The 21,780-nt window shown below is 56.2% G+C and overlaps 2 protein-coding genes across 7 annotated transcripts; both read right to left on the reverse strand.

Moving 5' to 3' along the window:
• Window positions 1-500: 500 nt before the first annotated feature.
• ITIH4 (inter-alpha-trypsin inhibitor heavy chain 4) lies at window positions 501-16,661 on the reverse strand. 6 transcript variants are annotated; one of them, XM_043587621.1, is made up of 24 exons: window positions 16,516-16,649; window positions 14,812-14,972; window positions 12,683-12,787; window positions 12,374-12,536; window positions 12,125-12,235; window positions 11,510-11,635; window positions 10,501-10,617; window positions 10,070-10,238; window positions 9,843-9,968; window positions 9,480-9,661; window positions 9,200-9,385; window positions 6,956-7,095; window positions 6,529-6,683; window positions 6,203-6,229; window positions 5,871-5,924; window positions 5,663-5,716; window positions 5,297-5,419; window positions 4,596-4,718; window positions 4,445-4,471; window positions 4,240-4,356; window positions 2,978-3,152; window positions 1,404-1,558; window positions 1,180-1,276; window positions 501-727 (listed from the first exon to the last, which is right to left on the reverse strand). In XM_043587621.1, exons 1-24 carry the CDS (start codon window positions 16,603-16,605, stop codon window positions 658-660), a joined length of 2,853 nt encoding a protein of 950 aa, XP_043443556.1. In that variant the 5' UTR covers window positions 16,606-16,649; the 3' UTR covers window positions 501-657. The 6 variants fall into 6 exon arrangements, with proteins under 6 accessions (XP_043443556.1, XP_043443555.1, XP_043443557.1 ...); XM_043587620.1 differs by having other exon boundaries at window positions 5,297-5,422; XM_043587622.1 differs by lacking the exon at window positions 5,871-5,924 and having other exon boundaries at window positions 5,297-5,422; window positions 16,516-16,661.
• A 2,316-nt stretch (window positions 16,662-18,977) lies between these two features.
• MUSTN1 (musculoskeletal, embryonic nuclear protein 1) lies at window positions 18,978-21,521 on the reverse strand. Its single transcript, XM_043587627.1, has 3 exons — window positions 20,651-21,521; window positions 19,437-19,569; window positions 18,978-19,277 (listed from the first exon to the last, which is right to left on the reverse strand). The coding sequence occupies exons 1-3, from the start codon at window positions 20,657-20,659 to the stop codon at window positions 19,171-19,173; spliced, it is 249 nt and encodes an 82-aa protein (XP_043443562.1). The 5' UTR covers window positions 20,660-21,521; the 3' UTR covers window positions 18,978-19,170.
• Window positions 21,522-21,780: the final 259 nt, after the last annotated feature.

The following is a 21,780-nucleotide window of genomic DNA, read 5'->3' on the forward strand; positions in this document are numbered from 1 at the left end:
CCTCTTGACCCGGTGGCGAGCGGACATCCTGAGCACAGGTGCGAAAACCAAACCGTGTCATGCAAATCCCATCACCAAGGGGCCCAAGAGCTTGCTGAGAAGTTGGAGAGTTGGCCTGTAAAGAACTTCTACCCAGTTTGTGCCCACCCAGGGCCAGTTGTGTTTCTAATAAGAACTTCTACCCAGTTCACTCTTTTTCTTCTTTTTGTTTTTGTTTTTAGTCAAAACTGGGTTTCACAGACTCAGTGACCATTAAGCAGACTGAACCTTTGCTCCCAGAGAATGTTCTCCTGCCCTAGACCCCCAGCTGGGGGCTGCAGCAACATTTTAAATGGGTGGTTTAATCTCTTTAAATCTTAGTTTCTCTGCTTGTAAAATGAAGAGGTTGGACTGAAAGGTCTTCATGGGCCTTACTGGCCACAGGCCTTCGAGGGGCTCACAGTGGAAGGTTCTAATGGGATTCTGAGGCCCTGGGATGTAGCCAGATGCAACCACAGATGTCCATTCCCTGGGCTCACAGCACCTTTATTTGGAATGAGTGGGAACATCCCTCCCCATCGCAGTCCGGGCCCCACGGGCGGTCTTCTGGCCACAGGGTGGCAGCTCTCTGCACACAGTGGGGTGGCCTGGGGTGTGGGCACAACCCCTCCCACATAACTACAGCTCCACGGACCAGCAGGAAATCTCTGTTCCTGGGGAACCCTCTTGGTAATCCAGCTTGAGCAATCTGTGATGGATACGTGGACAGACAGAAAGAGTCAGCAAATCTCAGGTGTGGTGGGAAGAGAGGGAGATGGCTGGGGTTAGGAGTGTGGAGGGTAGAGAGGCTGGGAGCCTTAGAATTTCCTCCAGCACAGGACGACAAGGCCTGGTCACCCAAGTGGACCCAGCTGTGTGTGGTCTTCAGGGCCCAGGGCTCTGAGAGTTTGGGAGGAATTTCCTACTGTCCCCGACTCACCCTAGTGATCTCTGGGCTGGGGTGTTTTTTGCAGGTTTGAGCTGACTGTCCTCTGTGAGGTCACTGAGAGCTAGGTCAGAGATATCTAAAGTATCAACCTTTGCCCTCACTGTCTCTAGGTTCCAGGCAAGGACAGAGGAGTAGGGCCACCCGCCAAGCCCAGTTCCCAGGCTCTAGGCCTCCACACCCGGCCAGGCTCAGTGGCCTGCTTGCGCAGTCACCTGGTGGCAGAGTAGTCACGGCCCTGAACGCTCAGTGTTCGCCTGCTGTCATCTGCCGCTGCTGGGGGCCCCCAGAGCACGCCCTGGTAGAACTGGCCTGAGATACAAAGGGCGGGTCAGCAAGGAAAAAAGATGGAGGTTGGGAGACACATAGAGGTGAAGGGCACTGCCAGTTTGCAGGCAGAGGTGGCTTCTGAGGGTGCCCTGAGCCGTGGGCAACGTACCAAGGGTCCCGCCAACGTGGCTAGAGAAGCGGTCGGTGTCCCGCAGAAGGAGCCGGAGTCCCTCCCCAGGACCGTCCCAGGGGAGCAGGCCGATGGTCACTTTGTCTGGGCTGCTGAGCAGCAGGAGCCCCGCCTTGTCCATGGTCATGTTGAGGCTGTGGGGAAACCCCCGCAACCTGAGCAATCGAGGGGGGAGTGGCCTTGGGCGGGATGTCCCTTAAATGTTCTGGGCTTCGCTTTCCTCACTGGTAAACTGGGACCGTCTTAGCGGTATCTGGTGTATTATTTATAAGATAAACCAGATTCCTTTCCCTCTCTGGTTTTCTTAGATTAGTTTCTCATAAATTAGTTTTATATGATTTAGGCAATTGTCTGATACATTCATTCTATCCCCTTCGTTTTTATGGCTAGTGCCACTTCCTTCTGATGATTAGTGTTACTTATGTCTAGAAGAGCAAGCCCTTTTCATCCTATCCTGTCCTTTTCTACTTAAGATAAGCTTTGAATGTCAGGCTCCTTAAAGAATGTTGAATAAGACCCTGCTGTTAACTCTGAGGTTATTTGAAATGGAACTGCCCTAAATTTACACTGTCCTTGATTCAATGTACAAGATGTGGTCTGTTTTCCCTTAGGTGTTATCTTCTGCAGCTCATGAAAGTATTTGGATTTTCTCTCACTGCAGGTGTTAGGAATTCTTCATTCTACCTTCTAGTGTGCACGTCCAGGGCACAGAAACTCTTGTCATTCTTTGTGCATTTATCAGATAATAGGAGACTTTAAGATCTCTTATGAAATTGATGGTTTTCGGATAAGCCCCTCAGATTTTCTAGGCACCCACTCATTTGTCAAGTGGAAACCGGTCTCTACAGTGTGGCGCAGTGAGAGGGCAGAGGACACGACTCTCCGTGCTCGGTATAGGCTGGGGTGTTGTGTACTGCTCAAAGAGGGCCAGGGTCCTTGGCCCCACTCCCAGGCCCCTGGTAGCCTCCAGAGCTGGCAAGCTGCCTCTGGAAAGCTCTGTGGTGGGGCAGCCTCACCCAGAAGAGGTGGCCGTCCACCTCTACGCTAAGGATGACATTCGTAACCTCCCCCAGGGAACGGTGCTCTCCAGCTTCTCATTATTGTCGTCATTACCTCACCACACAGACAGCATGGCCCTCCCCTGTACCCAGTGGGCACCATACTGTCCAATGGGCACAGTACTCCTGGATCCCATCCCCTCATTGGACCTTCTCCTCAGCCCTCTGACTCAGGGCTGGGTGATTGTCTCTAGTTACGAGTGAGGAAACAGAGGAGCTAAGCAGCCTGCCCAGGGTCACACAGGACTGGCAGTAGAGCTAGCTCCAAGCCACACTGTGCCCCACGTCGGGTAGTGACCCGGGTGAGGTGTGAGGGCAGCTGGGTCCCAGCACAACCCCTCTGTGACCTCCAGAATGGGAGGGTATAGTGCAGGGCTCTCTGCGGGGGCAGCCCACCGCAGGAGACGCATGCTCCGCCACCCCATGGGCCCAGATCACCTAGCAGCAGTCACCGGCCAACTAATGTGGCCAGAGAAGTACCCAGCGGGGGCATACCCAGGTGTCACCGAGAACAGCGTCTCTTTCCACTTATAGGCAGAGTTTCTTCGATTTCGAGTCACTACCACGTGCTCAGGGGAGGCGCGGACCTGCAGCTGGGGGTTCTTGAAGGTCACCTCGATCCATGAGAACTGGGCCTTTTCTGTCTCATACTGGCCAGTCACCTCAACCCCTAAGAGGGCCGGGAGCACAGAGGTCAAGGCCGTGGCCCCAGCTGGGCACTGGCCTGGATGACAGGTCCACCCAAACCCCTTCTCACCGGCTCACCTTCTCAGTCTCCTTTTCCCAACACTTCCTCCCACAACCTCTCCCTCATCCCCTGGTTTCATGTGGCTTTGGAAGGGCCCCCGAATCCTTAGCGATGGCCACCTTCAGACGAGCCCTTTGAGAGGGCAGATCCTGTCTGAAATCAGGGAATATTCATAAAGCCCCCATAGTGTGGCTGGCCTGACGAGGTGCTGTGGCCAAGAGCGAGATGGAAAACGAGTGATGCCCAGCCTCTGGGAGCAAGCAGACCACGGCCTGGTGAGATGAGCGGTAGACTGGGTGGATGTGGGAGGAATGGGGGAGCCGCAGAGGCTCATTGGCTCTGGGTGGCTCTGCAGGTGTGTGTGAGCATCCCCGGGTGCTGTGTATCCTCACATCTGACCTGACACTCGGTTCAACCAGTAGGACCCTTCTGGGGTTGGGAGTGCAGGCCTGGTCAGCACACCTACCCCTTCCTCCCATTTACCTGCTCCATACCCTCCAGAGTCCTATCAGTACCTTCCAGGCCTCCGCTGCTGCTTTCCCCTTCCTCTGCCCAGTGGGCCCCCACTCGTCTGCCAAGGCCCAATCATTCCTGTATGACCCCGTGCAGCCTCCCCTGGCCCTCGGACAGCTCTTGTCTCCTCCTCTGGGCTCACTTCCGTGTCGCTCTGGGCATTGACTATAGGCCTCTGAGCTTATGTGTGCCCAAGTCTGTCTCGCCACCCCTGAAGTATGGCAGTGCCTGGGGACAAGTCCACATCTGGTCTCCCTGGAGTGCCCAGGCCACCCGGACCTGCATATGTGATGTTCAGGGGAAAGTCTGTGGGGTGGCCGTGTAAGTGCAAGTGTCAGTGCTCAGAGGCAGGCCACACTGTGATCTTGGGACAGGCCCACATGGGGTAAGGTGTGTCTCCATGGGCTGTGTCCCATCATTGTCTCTGGGGTGGTTAAGTTGGGAGTGAGTGGTGTCTGGGTCTCTCTGGGTGGATGATTGGGTGTGCACCTCTCACCTTGGTCAGGGTCTGAGAGCAGGTTCATTGGTCCCTGAGAGTGCTTGATGTCCACACAGAGAGGATTCACACTCTGTCCGGGCAGTGTCAGGATGACAGGAGGTGCCTGGATGGGGGCTGGGACAGCAGGTGGAGTTCCTAGAGCAGGTAGAGTGGGCTGGGAGGTAAGGGCAGGGAGGGGGCCTGAGGGAGGCTGGCAACCTACCTGGGGGTGAGTCTGTCTTGGCTGGTTCTGAAAGAAGAAAAAGTCTGGATTTAGACAGCCCCTTCCTGGGGAGTGGGGGAAGAGGTGAGAGATGGAGAAGCAGATGCCCGTGGCCAGGGCTCCCTCTCAACTTCAACACTGGGAAACCCACGTGATGTGTCTGCAGAGCTCCCCGAGGGTTTCCTCTCCTGGTGTCTATGTGTCATAGTGTCAGAAGGTATTGCAGGAACTCTGGCCTTGATTCTCAAATCCACTTCATCAGGAGTGGAGGGGGCTGATGGTGCCAAAGCAGGCATTAGTGCAGGGGCAGCCAGAAACAGAAAGGAAGAAGGTAGTCAGGATTGAGAGTAATCTTCACATCCTCCAGCCATCGTTGCCACCTGCCACCCCCCCGGCCCCACAACCCCTGCCATACATACATCCAACTTGGAAGAGCCTTTGTAACGAGACTTTCAAACAGGAGAGCACACTATTAGGGAAAATGCGGAGGACATGGGGTCTAGCCTGACTCTGCCGTTTCTGAATCCAGATTTGGGATTGGAAATAGCTCAAGGGACCACTGTTAGCTTTGGAAATAGAGGAAGCCTTCCCTTTCTAGAAGGTTCCATCCTGAGCCAGCCTCCAGAGTGTAATGAATCTGATCCAGTGAAAATAAAGGACACATTACTTCAGGGCACCTGGGTGGCTCAGTCAGTTAAGCATCTGACTTTGGCTTAGGTCATGGTCTCACAGTTCGTGGGTTTGAGCCCCGTGTCAGGCTCTGTGCTGGTGCTTTACCTCTCCAACTCTACAGGCAGGTTTAATGATCATCTTAAGGAAACTAGACTCTCAGAGGGTCAGAAAGTGGCTTACCTAACAACATGTCTGGTAGCAGCAAGTCCCTAACCCCATGGTAGGTTAGATGATGAGATGGAGAATGAACAGGTCCTTGTGGTCCGATTCTCCCTGGGTTACCAGGCGCCTTCCCAGAAGGTCCAGCTTTGGAAAAGTTGACACACACACAGTCTTCTCTAAAGTGGTGTTGTGGTCCCCCCCCAGCCTGGGCTCTGGGATCCACCCCGGGAGAGGGATGTGGAGAGGGCGGATGGCTCCCTTCCTTGCACTCATCACTCTGGGAGCCTCTCCTCCCATGGCCAGAAGAAATTCAAAGTGGGAACAAAGGGCCCTTCTTGAACCCCTCCGCCCCAGCCCCCACCCCCAGTCCCCAATTCAAATTACTTGGTCCTCTATAGCCGCTTCTTTCGGTAAGGAAGGAGTCTGCATAGCTGCTCCCTAATCAGACATAAATGGACGTGAGTCCCAGCCCCGCCAGCCAGCCAGGTGAGCCAAGAAAGTCACTCCCCCAACAACCAGGGCAGAGCCCAGTCTGTGGCCAGGTGACGATTCTGTCAATCTCCCACCCCTCTCCCCTCTCGTCCTTTGTCACCTGTTAATCTAGACCTTCTGTCTCCCATGGTATCAAATCTGGAGAGAGGAAGACCTGGAAATCAGAGGGACCTGGGTTTGCTTGTTAGATGTACCTTTCTGGGGCCTGCAGTTGAACAGGGATTGTATCCCTAGTGCCCAGGGCAGGCCCCAAATGGCAGCCAGTATCTGAATGAACGAAGTGACTAAATGCACCCATTTGCTTAGGCAGACGACACCCCCTGCTGGCAGTGGGGTTGGGCTGGAGAGGCCCTGGCCAGCAACCTCGTGGGGCTGGTGCCTTAGGTCCTGTGTCAGCCAACTGTCCCCCAGCCCAGCCTTTGAGGCTCTTACCTAAGTGGAAGTGCTTGCGTTTGTTTTCTGGATAAAACAAAAAGAGAAAGAAAGAAATACACTGTTAGAGTGATTTCAATAAATCTGACATGCTTGTATTTAACCTTGCTTTCCAACCCCAGCACTAAACAGGTGCAGTGAACTCTGGGGTCAGGAGACCTGGCCTCAGCTTTCACATCAATGAAATGGGAGGAGTCTCCCGGGGCTCCTGGGAGATTAGGGGTGGCAGGGTCGGGGTCTTGGTTGGGATGCAGAGGAAAGGCTGCGGAGGGTGCTGGGTCAAAACTGTGCTGCCAAGGAGGCCGGGGTCCTGCTCTCACACCCACCGGTTTCCACGGGCTTCTCTGCAACTTCAGATCGTTCTTCGCCTTCGGGTTTGGTGACCACCATGGACGTGAGGGGTGTGACAAAGCTGTACTGCAGCGACAAGTTCAGAGCTCGGGTCTCAAGGGCCTGCTTCTCAGCATCAGATGCCAAAATCCTGCAGGTTGAGGACATCACAGGTTCAGCAGGTCCCTGGATGCCTTTTCAGAATCTCCCTCCCTTCCAGACCCTTCTGGGAGGGTTCCACTGGGAGAGTCTGGAGCTCACACGTGGTGCCACAACCCCCTCTCTCTGGACTTGGGAGACACCCTGTGCCCGCTGCTCCCCACCCACCCACCCCCCCCGTCCCCACCGCCATGGGAAGCTTGTGAAGGTGCTCAGGCTATGTGTAGCTGTCCTGGTGGGCCCTCAAAGGTGTGGGCTACCTACATTTTCTCTAGCAGTTGCTGGATGGTCAGGTATGCCCAGAGTCTCTCCATGAAGCTGTGGAAGATGTACTTGGGGCTCTGGAACTCTTCCTCCTTCTCCGCCACTCTAATTTCCGTTTGGAAGGTGATGTTCTGCATGTGCTAGAAAGAGGGGCCCAGCCGGGGCAGGAGCTGTGAGGGCCTTGGTCTTCCAAGTGCTCCCACATGAAACCTGCTTAGAGCTGGGGCAGCTCCCATGCATCGGCTGCAAGGACTGCACTACCTTTGAGTAGAGTGGGGCGTGGGGAGGGAGTTTGGGGAATGAGAGTCTTGGTCACAGAGCCTCCCAAGATGAGAAGGAGGTGGAGATAAAAGGTAGCAAACCGCCCAAGTGCAACATGGCAGACACAGAGCTGGGAGCTCAGGTCAGACGGATCCTTCCAGAGAAAGGGAAATGAGAATGGGATGTGACGCCCAGGACAGTGTAGAAACAGCAGTAGGAAGGAAGTCCAAGTGTGGTGTGTGGACAGAAAGGGTCCCCACATGCATTCCACACTCACCCCAAAGATGGAGACTCTGGGGACAAAGAGGGAAGAGCTTTCCCCAGCAGTCAGTGGCAGGGTTGAAAAGAGAACTCCGGTGTCATGGCCCTGATAGGGCTTGGGGTCCCATCCACCCGCAACCAGCTATCCTGGCCCATGCTGATGCCCTCTGCTGGGGCTGGGCACTGTGGGATGGAGGCAGCAAGGCATATGCCGAGCTCCGAGTGACTGCTGCATCCTTCCCCAGGGAGGGGGGCTTCTGGTCTGGGGCTGCCCTGCCCACAGCCTGGGAAGTGGCGGGAGGTGGGGGGACAGAGGAAACCCCACCTTTCTTGCCATTGCTCCCCACTGCAGTCGAAGACCTTCTCAGTGTGGATCAGATCCCGCTACCCCTGCTGGAACTACCTCCTCTGTCTCTCACCCAGAGCCAGGCCTCCCCACACTGTCACATGCAGGCCACCTGCACGAATTTTGTCCTATCCACACATAGAGCTATTTGCTTGATGGTTTTGCTTAAATGAACTTTAAATAGACTAATACTATTTATTTGGCCCTGTCCCAAGCAATAATACCTGTGAAATCTTAGGTCTGGGGTTCAAGTTCTATTTTTCAGGAGACACATTAAAATAAATACACAACTACTAAAACAAACATGTTTGTGAACTACCCTGAGTCACCTTGGGTCTTACACTTTGGGAACGCCTGGCCTTTAGGTTCATATTAGCAGCTAACATGAATGAAATATTTACACTGGGGCCAGACTGTAATCCCCACAGCAGTCTTACAAGGTGGGTAGGGTGACCTATTCTGATTTCTACACAGGAGGAAACTGAGGCACAGTGAGGTTAAGTGATTTGTCCCAGGACTCACCTCTGGGAGGTGGCAGAGCTGGGTCTGAACCCAGGCAGGCTGGCCATAGATCACACACTGCCCATCCCACTACTCGGCCACTTCCTCTGAGGTGAGGCCCGGGACCCCCCATTCTCTTCTGACTCACCTACCTGCTGTTCTTCCCACACATGCTGCCTGCTTGCCATGCAAGCCTAGAATGTTCCTCCATCATTCCACCGTCTGGCCTGTACCATCGTCTACTCATCCTTCAGTCTCAGCTGGGCCTCCTTCAGGCATCCCTCCCTGATTCCCAGATCAGGTTTGGGTTCCCAGGGCTGCTCCCCTGAGTTCCCGGGTTTGTTGTGTCAGGGACATCCCAGCCCGAAGCTCCTTGCTGGTGTGAGGATTTACACGCACTGTCACTGCCGGGAGGACAGCGTCCCCAGGGCCTAGAGAAGGACCTGGCACAGAGCAGGTGCTGTTTCTCTCTGTGGAATGACAGGGCCTCCTGTGGCACAGAGGCAGGGGAAGACTGGGCAGAGACGGCACCACGTGGGGAGCCAGGCTCTTGACCTGGCTGCAGAGGGGCTCCAGGCAAGTTGCCTGCCCTGCCTGGATCTCAGCCTGCTCATCTGTGAAATGGGAGCAGCCCTCTCTGCCCCACTGCGACCTCAGAGGGCAGTGTGAGGACAGGAGGGAATGCCAGGCCTCTGGTTCTCTCAGGAACAGCAGCAGCACAGACGGACTGCTGAGTGTCATCTCTAAGTGGGAGACAGCACTTCGTGACTTGCTCTCTCAACTGCTGGAGCCCTGTGGGGCTGGGGTGTGAATGAAGCCCTTCTGACTCCCTGCTCCAGCGGCCTTTCCCCTGAAGAATGGCCAGCCACACTCACCAGATGCCCTCTGACTTTGGCTGAGAGCACATCAGGGCTCTGGTCCTGGAGCTTCCCAGCGACCACAATCTCGGAGCCTTTGAAGAGCAGCCGGAAGTTGTCCTGCGAAACCTCCTCCACAGCGTTGCTTGGGTACTCAAAGGTCACTGCTGTCAGCAGTGGGTTGGCCACTTCCTGGTAGAAATCCTGCAAGGTGGGGGGTGTCACGAGTGCGGGGCTGGGGTCTGCCTGCCTCTCTGTGCCATCCCTCACTCAGGGGCCACCGGGGACACTCTGGCACCTGGAGCTGCAGGGCAGAGTCTGAGTCCTCATAGATGCGCCGAGCCAGGCCGCCGTTGTCCAGTGCCATCTTCTCCAGGAAGGCATAGCTGACATCGAAGCCAAAGCCCAGGCAGAAGAGGCTGTACTGGCCAGCTATGGCTTCCTGCACGTTCTTCTGGATCCTCGCAGGGTTGGTCTCTCCTGGGCCCAGCAGTTTGGGAAGGGGGTGGGGGGCATGAGAAAACAGCGATTTGTTCAATGGATACTTCTGGACTCTAGAGACCCCCCCCCCTCCCTGCCTCGGGTTCCACAGCAAGCCAGGGGAAGGCCTCAGCAGATCCCTCTGGGCCGTGTGCCTTGGAGTTGCTGGTGGTGCCCTCACCCACAGTGGGGTCACCATCGGTGAGCAGGATGATGAGGGAGACACTGCCCGCGGGCAGCAGCTCCTGCTGGTTGGCGTTACTCAGCAGCTGCACGGCCATCAGCATTGCGTCATTGATGTTGGTCCCTGGGGGGCACACACTCAGGATGGCTTCCAGCCCAGTGCCTCAGGCTGGGCTTGGTTCCCCAGAAGCCCCCACACCATAGCAGGGCTACAGAGGCACTCACCGCCTTGGGCCTGGATGCCAGCCACATATCTCCTGGCCTGGTTCACGTCCTCGGCTGAGGCTGGCACCAGCAATGGCTTCCACTGGGTTGCATCCCCGCTGAAGCTGATAAGGTTGAACTGGTCTCTGGGGCTGAGGTCATCCAGGATCTTGATTAAGGCTTCCCGGGTCTGAGCAGGAGGATCGGAGACAAGGTGGGTGTCTCAGTGGAGCCTCCCTGGGGCTGGCATCCTGTGTACTTGGGCTGGCATCCCCGGACTTGCATGGTGACTGCTCTAGAGCCAGGACCTGCCGATACTCTGACCAATCTCAACCCCTGGGTACCCCATACCCAGGAAGATGGAGGAGGGAGAATCTGCCTACTGGGCCAGAGGTGATGGCGTGAGGCATGTGTGAGTTTCCAGAGTTGTGGTCTTAACCTGTGGGACCCACCTGTTGGATCTTCCTGCCCAACATGGAGCCGCTCTTGTCAATGACAAAGATCACATTCTTGGGTATTGTGGGTAGGCCCTCGGGGGCAAAGTAGTGTACAAAGTAGCCATTTTCAATCTGTGATCAGAGTGAAACAAACCCAGGTAATAAGAGCTGCAGCCCTGCCCTGCCCCCAACCAGCCTTCTCAGCTTAATACTTGGGTTCCTCTCTTCACGCAGCCCCATCTGTCTCTGTCCCACTGCTAACTTCCTCAAATCCTCACCATCCTCTAGGGCTCAGTCCAGCCCCTCTCTTGCCTTCCCTGCTCACGTATGGCCTACTAGAACTCTACCCCCACTTTACCTCCTATTTGTTTTAGTATTTGAGGCAATTTATCCTAAAAGATTTAGACATAATAAACCTGAGACCCATTAAAAGAGTAAGGACTTGAAAAACAAGGTCCATAGTGGGGCACCTGGGTGGCTCAGTGGGTTGAGCTTCTGACTTCAGTTCAGGTCGTGACTCACGGTGTGTGAGTTTGAGCCCCACGTCATCGGGCTCTGTGCTGACAACTCAGAGCCTGGAGCCTTCTTTGGATTGTGTATCTCCCTCTCTCTCTGCCCCTCCCCCACCCACACTCTGTCTCTCTCAAAAAAAAAAGTTAAAAAAAGTTTTAAAAAACAAGGTCCATCAAAAGAGTAAAGGGAAAGCACAATGAAGCCAGAAACTTGCATGAAAGAAGCTACTGCCATTGGACATCAAACTGAACTGTGAGCCTCCTGCCAGCCAAGGCAATAAGGGAAATCCTGCAAGGCATCTCTTTAGCAGAGATGAAACTTCTGTGCCTCCAAAAGAAAATTGTTTCAGGGAAACATAACAAAATTGCTTGTTTTTGGTCTGTGCTGCCACTGGTTCACACTGATGAGTAGGGGCAGTTACTTTGCCTTTCCTTCTAGAACATGTAAGCTCAAGCCCTTGAGTATGGATGGATTTTCTGGTTGCCCCTATTTTCGCCTGGAGCCCACATACCTGAATGGAGCCCCCGGAGAGGGTCCGGTTCACATCGTAGCGGATGATGAAGTTGCCATTCAGGACTGTGTCCTCCTGCCCTGGTGACTTTTGCTGGGAGAGTGTGGGCTTGAATCGGATGTGAGCCTGGGAAAGGACAGGCTGGGGTTGAAAAGAGCCCCATGGCCACACCCACCCCATCTGAAGCAAGAATTCCAGGATATGGCCTTGGGCCACAGTCCAGGGAATGTTCCCTGAGGCTGAGCTGTTGGAGAGAATGACTCCCCATAGGGGAGTGGGGGAGTGAACCTCTGCTCTTAGAGCTGCACCAGCAGGGGCCCGGCTCAGGATATGCATGATCGAGCTGGCGGCCCCTTTCCATCCATGGGGCCCTCACTTAGGTTCCTCCCCACAGCCTTCTCCCCACCAGGGCGAAAGTGGTCTCCATACCAGCACCTACCACCCTTCTCTGGGCCTTGTCCTCCACCTCTGCCAAGTGGCAGCATGGACACAGACCTCAGAAGTCCCTCCAGCACAGAGATTCTGCCCAGTTGTCCCGCTCTCCGGACAGACTCATAAGGCTGGCCGGACAACAGGCCCCTTGGTACCCTTGCCTGCTGACAATGGCAGGCCCACCTTGGTCTTGTTCCGTGAGATGGTGAGGGCATCTGCCAGTTCGTTGGTCATGAAGGTGCTCTCTGTCTCCAGAAAGCTGATGCCCTGAGGCTCAAAGATGTGAATGTCCATCTGGAGGCAAGAAGCGGGTCACTGGGTTGGCAGGGAGCTGGGGCTGGGCCTCCGGGGAGGCAGAGGGGGAAGGAGGGGCTGCCCTCAGCAGAGCAGGTGTGTTCCTGGAGACCTCCCGGGAAAAGGCGGTGCCAGTACCTGCAGATGCTTGACCAGCTGCTGGGGCTGGACTTTCAGCAGCAGCTCATACACTTCCAGACGCCGTTTGAGCAGCTCCTCATACACTAGCTCGAAAGTGACCTTGGCAGAGGGAGCCACATTGACTGACACCTGGAACTGCTCCATCTTTCTTCCGGTGGCCCTGGGGGAGAGGGATGTCAGGTTTGTCCCTCCAGGCCGGGCGGGGTTATGGCCACTGGAGGCTGGAGAGGGTCTGAAGGGCTGGAGGCAGGGCAGCCTCTGCCCCCACCCCCCTGGGGTCCCTTTCCACCACCGTCTTTGGCTCACTTGATGAGGCCAGCACTCTCTCCCCTGGCCACGGCTGTGCTGTACTGCTCCTGGGCTGCAGCCTTCTCCTTGATGTTCCCGGGGTAAGTCACACCGTCGATGATCCTGTGGCAGGAGGGGAAGATTTGTGGAGGTCCTGATAGGGGCAGCCCACTCCAATCCCACTTCCTCTAGGGAGCCTCCCTTGACTCGGTGTGCCTCTTAACAAAGTGACTCCTGTCTCTGCCTGAGGCCATCCCTGTTTATTATGTACTTACTGTATACAAGTCTGTGCAGGACCCCAGGTGGGGAGGAGAGCTCTGCATGCTATGCCACGCCTCCATCTACCCTGAGGCGTGCACAGTGTTGGCAAACATGTGTTTACCGAACACACAGGGGAAGGAGGCTGCAGAGGAGGCAGGACTGAGCTAAGTCCCAGCCTCTCTTCACCCTTGCAGTCCGGCCCCACATCCCAGCTTTCCCTCTCATCTCACAGCCTGCTCCCAGAAGAACTTTGGCCCCACCAGTGAGCTTTCTGGGGTGCCCCTGTGCCCAGCCCTGCGTGCACCTGTGCGGGGAAGACTGGGAAGGAGAGAGATGCCGGGCTCCCAGGTCAGTGGGAAATGCAGCACTGAAAGCCTCTGGCCCCTCCCCCTGCCAGCACAGGGCAGGGGGCTCTTCAGGGAGGTTGGCCTCTGGGGAAGCAGGTGTTGGACAACGGGTGGACTGGACTCCCAGGGGTGTGGGTCCCACAATCCTATTTTTGGGGACTAGAAAGAGCTACCAGGGCTTCTCCTCTGGAATGAAAATGACTACTCCAGATCCTCCTTGGGAGGCGAGCAGGGATGTGTCAGGCAAACACAGCCCTGCTCCACCTGGGGGTGGCATGAAAGGGTGTGCAGGGGTCGGCGGGGGTAGCCAGGGCATTAGGACCCAGTGTTCCTCCTCCCCAACTTCCTGACATTCCTGGTCATAATTTAACCCTGGGCTAGGGATGGGGCTGCAGAGTGGGCCGCAGGGCTCCTCCTCCTGGACGCCCAGCTGGGGCGCCAAGGCCAGCAGGCTGCCAGGCTCCGGGCCCTTCACATGCGCTGAGAGCCCCGGGCTGGCGCCGCTCCCTGGGCCCAGATTGTGTTGATGCAGGGCATAGGGAAGCAGGGGGCAGGGTGCCCTGCTCCCCAAGCTGGCTGGGGGCCGCCTGCAGAGCACACACTGCACACAGTGCTCACACAGCACAGGCCCCCGCTCCAGGTTTAGGAGAAGCACTGGCCAAGAAAGAAGAAGGAGCCGAGCACAGGGATCCAGCCCCCACTAGAGTTTTTCAGAGGTCTTAGGGTAGTTTGGGGACCCCGGCTGAGCCCGCTCTCTGTCCCACCCAGCACCCTCCCTGAGTTGCTGGGATCAGCCTCTTTCTGGCCTGCCCTCAATCACTGCCTCTCTGGTGGGGACAAGGACAGATAGAGAGGGTTCTCATGTATTGGACAAACATTGCAAAACATTCAGGAAGGGTGAGGAGGACAAGGTGAGGATCAGCACTGAGCCACAGAGTCCACAGAAATCCCAGGGGTCTCCCAATTCTTGGCCTCTGGCCCAGAGCAGAAACACCCTCTGCAGTATCCCAGGTGGGAGGGAGGGGACTAGCCTGGCTTGGAACTTCCTATGACAAAGAGATCCCCCTCCTCAAGGCATTGCTCCATTGTGGGGCAGTCCCAGAGTTAGGAAGTCTTCTGTATTCTGAGCTGGACTCTGCCTTTGGGTGACTCCCTCCTGCCTGGGCCTGGGCCTCAGGATGCCCCAACTCTGTACTCCTCAGAGGCAAAGAAACCAAGATGCTGTGGTTTTCCACCTGTCAACTGGGCAGTATTTGGGGATGGTGCACAGAGGGATGGACGGTGGGGTGGATGGAAGGAGGGAGGGGTGGAGGGAGGGAGGTGTGGAGGGCGGAGGCATGGAACACTTCTGAGAATGTACTGAAGTTCGTGGGTCAAGTCCCTGGTTCCCTGTATTGCCTACAGGCCGAGCACACACACCTAAGGCACACCTCACATCAGGAAGAGAGTCGCTCTTCTTGACTGGGTGCCATCGGGGAAGCTGGTGTCATGGTGTTGGGTTGGGGAGGGAGACGAGGAGGAGGGCAGGAAGGTACCTACATGGAGAAGTTGGTGATGAAGGCTCTCTTGGGCAGCTCCACCTGGAAGGTGGCCTCCTGTACAACATTGGCCTTGTTGACCACCCTGCTGGTGACGACTGTGTGGGCAAATCTGGATGAGACCCTGGAGTCCACGGTGAGGCTGTAGATGTCAATGTCATTCTGGACCAATGAAGGAGGAGGAATGGGATTGTCTCAATGCCAGTCCAGCTGGAGGCAGCACTCTTTAAAAAGAGTCCCAGACCAAGCCCTGGCCCCCATCCCCGACTGAGCCACTGACCAGGCCTCTAGCCAAACCCCATGATACATTCCACATGTGAACACCAGTCTCACATAAGAGGCAGCTATGTGCTTCGTTCCCCACCCTTCAGGGCCACGATGGTGGAGCTTGCGGCCCAGTGCGTCTGGGAAGCAACTCTCACTTACTCCTCAGGCAGGGGACCCTAGATGGGTCAGAAAGCTTCACATTTGATCTTAGCTCTGCCCACTGAAAGGGTAATGAACAAGTCCTGTGATTTCTGGTGACCTCAGCCTCGTGGAAACTGGGAAAAACAGCTCTTGCCTGTCTCCCACCAGGTGCTCACAGGAGCTAGGAGAACTTGGAGGTGATGAGGACCTAGTCTCTAATTGCTGGGAGCCTTCCTCTTTGCCCCCTTGACCCTGCAGCTGTGGACCCTCCTCAGACATATGCTCTCCTCCAGATCTGTGGTCCCCAGGGAAGGACATGTGCACACCAGCTGCCTGCACATGGTATGTTCCGCTGTGCATGCAGCTTAGCACAGAGACAGGTGACTGGCCCGGCGGCTTATGTATACACGGGAGTGTCTGCTGGGTGGCAGGCACTGTACTAAGTTCTTTATAAATGTTACAGGTTTGAATAGCTTTTCTTTTTAGTGTTTTATAGATGAGGAAACAGACACAGAGTACATAACTCCTGGGGCACCTGGGTGGCTCAATCGGGTAAGCTTCTGACTCTTGATTTCGGCTCAGGTCATCATCTTGCAGTTTGTGAGTTCGAGCCCTGCATTGGGCTCTCTGCTGTTGGCGTAGAGCCTGCTTCGGATCCTCTGTCCCTCTCTCTCTCTGCCCCTACCCTGCTTGCATGTCTCTCTCTCTCTTTCAAAATAAATAAACAAACTTTAAATAAATAACTCCTTCACGGCCACTCAGCCAGGGAGAGGTAGACTTGGGCTCATGAAACCCATTTTTTAAAAAGTTTACTTACTTATTTTGAGAGAGAGAAAAAGTGCAAGTGGGGGAGGGTCAGAGAGAGAGGAGAGAGCAAGAATCCCAAGCAAGCTCCACACCAAAAGCGCAGAGCCCGATGCGGGGGTCAAACCCATGAACTGTGAGATCGTGACCTAAGCCGAAGCTGGATATTCAACTGCCCAACCAACTGAGCCACCCAGGTGCCCCTCGTGAAGCCCGTTCCTACCCCTTTCCCCACGCCCCCCACTGCCAGCCTCTAGCAGCAACTTATTGGGCTGCATTTTCTCCCCGTAAAATGGGACTAGATCTCCCTACTGTTAAGTAAGAGAGGAACCATACAGCCCGGGCTAGTGCCTGGTGGATGGTCAGCACCAACTCTTTGCACACACACTGATCCACGCTCCCTTGTCCACATAATGCTTGCACGTGCAGAGGCTCTCACCATTGCTAATCAGCTCACACCATTCACACTCAGGCCCCCACGGACACCCACTACCTTTTGGGGGGTGGAGGTGTGAAGGACAGCCAGCAGCGAGAGCAGGACCGTCGCGATGCCACAGGCGCGGCCAGGGGCTGAAGTCTTCATTTTGGCTCCCGTGCCTGGCAGGTTGCTTCTGAACTCGAGAGGAAGTGGGGAATGAATTAATAACATGCTTGCTGTCCCGCCCCTGTGGGGGCAGGTTCTGGGAAATTGGGATCTACAAGCCAAAAACTGCAGTTGCCTCAGATAAGTAAACTGTGAATATCCTGTGGACCTTGGCTGGGGACAGGAACATGTACCGAGGAAGAGCAAGCTCAGGTGGGAGTTGGGTACGGCACCCCTTCTGAAAGGTCCACAGTCACCCCAGGCCACTACCACCCCCCATACCAGCCATTGCACCAGCCAGCTCCCTAGGTCTGGGAGATACACCAGTGAACCAGCCTGCTCTCCAGAAGCCCAGTCTGGGGGGAAATAGGGATGGCCGAGAACAGGAGGGCTAGGGGGTGGCTTCCAGGAGGCAGGGGGACCGGAGGCCAGCTTGATGTGACGGGGCAGTGAGGGCCCTAATGGCTCTGAGGAGCCACTGGAGTGTCTGAGTGGGGCAAGATATGCTGGGGCCAAGGCAGGATGGAGACACTTCATTTCTGGGGTGAGAGGGGCTGCGTCCAGGGGTCCCCTTCTCTCTCCTTGGGTCCCTGGCTGCTGTCAGCCCCCATTAACCTAGCTAGGGCTCTTGGCTCAACTCCAGCAAGGCCGCCAGAACAAGACCCACACTTTGGCAATACAAACTAAGAACCATAAAGATGCCTGTACCTTGTGGCCCGGAAGTCTCCTTCCGGGTAATTTATTGATAGGAAATCGTGCAACACAAGTCCTGAAGGGGGTGATTCATTGTGGTGGTGTGTGCACTCAGATAGCCTGTGGAGGTCGGTCGTGCCAAGGGAGCCCATGATTCACGGCTTGCGTGAGAAAGCGCAGGACACCCAGCCATCAGCACACCAAGGCAGTGCCACTGTCCTGAGCCCAGACCCGTAGGAATGCACCCGAGGGCCTGGGGTAGGATTACCAGTAGCTTTTTTCAATTTTTCTTTAATAAACTTGAAATGCTGTTTTTATAACAAATAGCAATAAAATGAATAAATATTAAGGGATCCGGACGCAGCTGGTGCTCGCGTCCCTGGCGGCTCTGGGGCAGCCCAGCTCCCGAGTCTGGCCATAGATAAGGTAAAGTTGCTTCAGGAAAGTGTGGCCAGGTGCCAAGCCCTGGGTTGAGGAAGGAGGGTGACTTGGTGACACTTGTCAGTGGGGGTGGGGAGGGAGGGGAGTAGCCATTTCGGGGGCCCACACAAGGTTCTGAGGCAGTGACCAGCCCCCAAGGTCCCCTCTATCAGTGGCAGGAGCATCCAGGACTCTGGAGCTGTGTCTCTGGCTGCAAGTCAATGTTCCCCTCCAGAAAGCATCTCTGTGCGCATCTATACTGCTTGCCCTTTGGCTCTGAATATGGTTGGGATCATCCAGGGCTTCACACCCGGTCAGCAATCTGAGCAAAGAGCCCCCCCCCGCCCCCCCGCCGAGGAGCACAGTGAGCAGGCCCAGGCCCTGCCCCACAGAAGGGCCACTCGGGGCACAGAGCACGGGCCCAGCCTGAAGACAGCTATATAAGGACGCCATGCTGGCTGAGAACTTGGGGAAGGCTCCAAGCAGCCACCCCACGTGCCCAGGGGACAGGCAGACTTCCGTGCAGGCAGCAGGCAGGACTGCCTATGGCTTTGCCGTCACAGGGGACAGACTTCTGCAGTCCGCTGGATCTGACAGTTCCACGCACACAGGGGACACTGAAGCCTGAGGACGGAAGAACTGCTCATGAGCCAAGGACCTGGAGTTCTCACAATGCAGGTGGAGCGGTGGGAGTGGCGAGGGGGAGGCTCACCCCGAGTCTGAGAAAGGAGCAGCTCAGTAAGCAGACTACCACTGGCCTGAAAGGGGCCTCGACCTGGTTTTGTCTTTAAGGGGTGTGAGCTGGCAAGGAGGTGGTACAAATAAGGGCCCCAGAGGAAAGGAGTTTTGAGGTGAGCTGGTCCTGCAGAGCCTTGGGGTCCTTGGAAGCATCTCAACATCTTCTGTGGAAGGCAGGGGGAGGGGTGAGCCTCGGGCCCCCACCTGCTTCACTCTGAGCAGTGTTACTGTGGCCTGTTTTATGCAACAGGCTCCAGCTCTAGTCCCTTTTCAGATGGGAGGGAAAACTGAGACTCAGAAAGGCAGAGACTGGTCTGAAGCCACACAGCTCAGCGCCAGTTCACCACGTCCAAGACTTTCTGGCATGTGGCAGTGGCTGTCATGGCACCTGCCTTATCCTCTGGGACCTCCCAAAAGCCCACAAAGGGTATAGAACATGCCCCACCCCCTACCCCACCTGCCCCTCCCCTACACTGAGCGGCTATGGCTGGTGACCAACTAACACCCTCCAAATGCCGGAGTCACTTGGGCATCCTCTTTATTGTTCCCCAGGTGCCGGTGCAGACTCCCTGGGCTGAGTGACCAGGGCTCTGAGGGACAGGCGGCAGTCCCAGAGGCAGCAGGTGAGAAGGTGCATTCTGGCATAAAAAAAGTTTTTGGGAAAGGCTCCTGCATCTAGGAGTTGGCAGTGGCGAGAGGAATGGTGTGCACTTCTTAGCCAAAGACACTCTTGGCAGGTCCAGCTTTGGGCTTCTCAAAGACGGTCTCGGTGCCGGTCCGGGTGCCACTGAACACCGACGGGGCGGTGGAACCAGCTAGTTCTGTGGGCAGGATGGGAAGGTGTGGGCAGGGGCATTTGTGGGGAGCGCCCCCCTGCTCAGGAGCTCTGGACTCAGGAAAGGATGCTGGGACCCCTCCTCCCATCCCCCCTCCCACTGACACCTCCCCCCTCCACCCCCACTGCCCAGGAGGATACTCACCACACTCCCGCATGACCTGGTAGGTCTTGGACTTGATCTCCTGGTTCTTGGCCAGGTTCCCACGGGCCCCCTTCAGATCTTCCTCCTTCACGGGGGGGCGCTTCTTCTTGATGGGGGCCTCCTGAGCACCAGCCTTGGAGAGCCCAGAACCTCATCTTACAACCCGAGGCCTCAAGGGTGAAAGCCCTTTCCTACCTCACTGCCTTGGCCCTGAGACCCCTCTTCTCTGGTCACTGAACTCAAGCCGATTTAAGGCTGCACTCCTCTTCCAGGAAGCTCTCCCAACCGTGCTCCACCCCCACCTCCACGTCTCTCTCTACCTCCCCCACAGACCAGGAGCATGGGGACCATGGCTACTGTGGCCTGACACTGCCTGCCTGGCCAGGCTCAGGCCTGGGAACGAAGGGCAAAGGGGAAAGGGGCTGGTTTTGAGTGGAGTTTCCTTGGGTAAATTCCAAGATCTGCTCATTGGGTGGCAAGGGCCCCTCAGGGATTGTCTGTCTCCCCCAAACTGCCGGCATTTGCCTCGTGCGTTTTGGGGTGGGAATCTGGTGGAAGAATCAGATGCCCGTGAAGTCGGTCCGAAGTCAGCACCCACCCATGGAGCAGGTAGCAAGGAGAACCTCCACTTAGCATGCCTTAGCACTGACCTACAAGTCCATCCCTCTCCAGACTGGGGATATTCAGACTCAGTGCTTATCCTACCATTCAACCCCAGGCGCCCAGGAGTCTGAGGCCTCATTCCTTCTTAAGCCCTGGGGACAGGTGCAGGGAATTCCTGGTCCCTGAGTCTGGGCTGGGATTCTGCGGCAACACAGTACACCCCCTGCACCGAGATATATCCTGCTGGGGAGATGCCTGGGGGAAGTTATGCACCCACAGATCCCGCCTGGCGTGCACACACACACACACACACACGGCTACAAACGAGTCCTATGGTCAACTTCTTCACACACAAAGGCAGACACAAATTGAAGTATCATACATGTTGTCTCTACCCTCCTGACAAGCCACAGAACACCCAAGATAAATGGGGGTTTGCCGGCAAGCTGGGGCCCAGCGCTGCCCCTCCTGAGTCCCGGCCTCCCAGGGGCTCACAGAGCTTCTCGTTACGCCTGCAGTTCAGCTCAGGACACAACTGTCAGAGGTGACAGTGTCCAGCTGTCCATCCCCACCCCCCCGGCACCAACCCAGCCTGTGCCGGGTCCTCCTACCTGGGACATGGTGGGCGTTGTGCGAGAGCTGCTGCAAAGGCTCCCCTCTGGCAGGCAGAAGCCGGTGGAAGAGATCGGGGCAGCGCCAGCCCTCTGGGGCTTATATAGTCCACTTGCCTGTCCCGGAAAGCCACTCCCCTCCTCGATGGGCTTCCCGATGATTCAGGTCCGCACAGCCTGCAGCTTCAGAGTTTATTCTTAGAGATGATAGGGGCTCGCTGAGCACTGCTGCCTGGGGGGCCACAGCCCTGGTGGAAAAGGACAGCTGGGGAGACCCGGGGCCCTCGAGAACAGGTGCTCTTATGGAGGCGGGAGGTGCCAGGCCTGGCAGTGCACAATGAGGATTTATGAGCGTGGGTCCTGGAATGTGTGTGGCAGCCTGAGCTGTCCACCTGGGAGAGTCCATCCCAATGGGGTGGGTGTCCCTGAGGGAAGGGAGGGCCCTGGGCTAGGCTGGACCGCTCTGAGCTTATTTTTCCCTCTCTTTTACCCTTCTATGGATTCCAGAGGAAAGAGACTTTCCATCCTGCATGGCAGCAGAGCAGAAGCTTCCTGTGTGTGACACTTGGGAGCACTTGCTCACAGTGAGCACAGCCCCCCATGGTTCACAGGTGAGCAGCTGAGGCTGTGAGAAGCTCGGGGAGCTGCTTCATCTGTGTTTTTGCCCTCTGCCTGGCTCCTAGTGCAAGGGTAGCAAAGGGACAAAAGGCGAGAGGTAAAGTGCCCAGAAAGGACCAGAAGAAAACCTGCTTTGTGGTAAGGGCACTGGTGAGTGTAGGCAGGGAAGGGCACAGAGCCTCTGACTGGGTGAGGTCACCCAAAGGTGCCTGGCCTGACATTTAGGTTGCTGAAAGCAGGTGGGCGAGATCCAAGCCCATTCCAGGCACTGAGCTGTGGAGAGAGGGACAGGCCCAAGGTCTCTCCTGAAGGCCATTTAGCTTTCTGCTAGCTCCTAATAGCCCATCCCTGAAGGGGAGACCCTCGGGGCGCAAGGCAGAACTCTCCACCTGAGATGGGTCTGGGGAGGGGATGTGGGTGGGAGGTTGGCCACATTCCAGCTCCTGGTCAGTGTGTGGTGGGGATTATTTTTATCCTTGGAGGCTCCATGCAGACAGAACCCTACCAGGCCC

The sequence above is a fragment of the Prionailurus bengalensis genome, chromosome A2 (genome assembly GCF_016509475.1).
Source record: "Prionailurus bengalensis isolate Pbe53 chromosome A2, Fcat_Pben_1.1_paternal_pri, whole genome shotgun sequence".
Taxonomy (NCBI): Eukaryota; Metazoa; Chordata; class Mammalia; order Carnivora; family Felidae; genus Prionailurus; species Prionailurus bengalensis.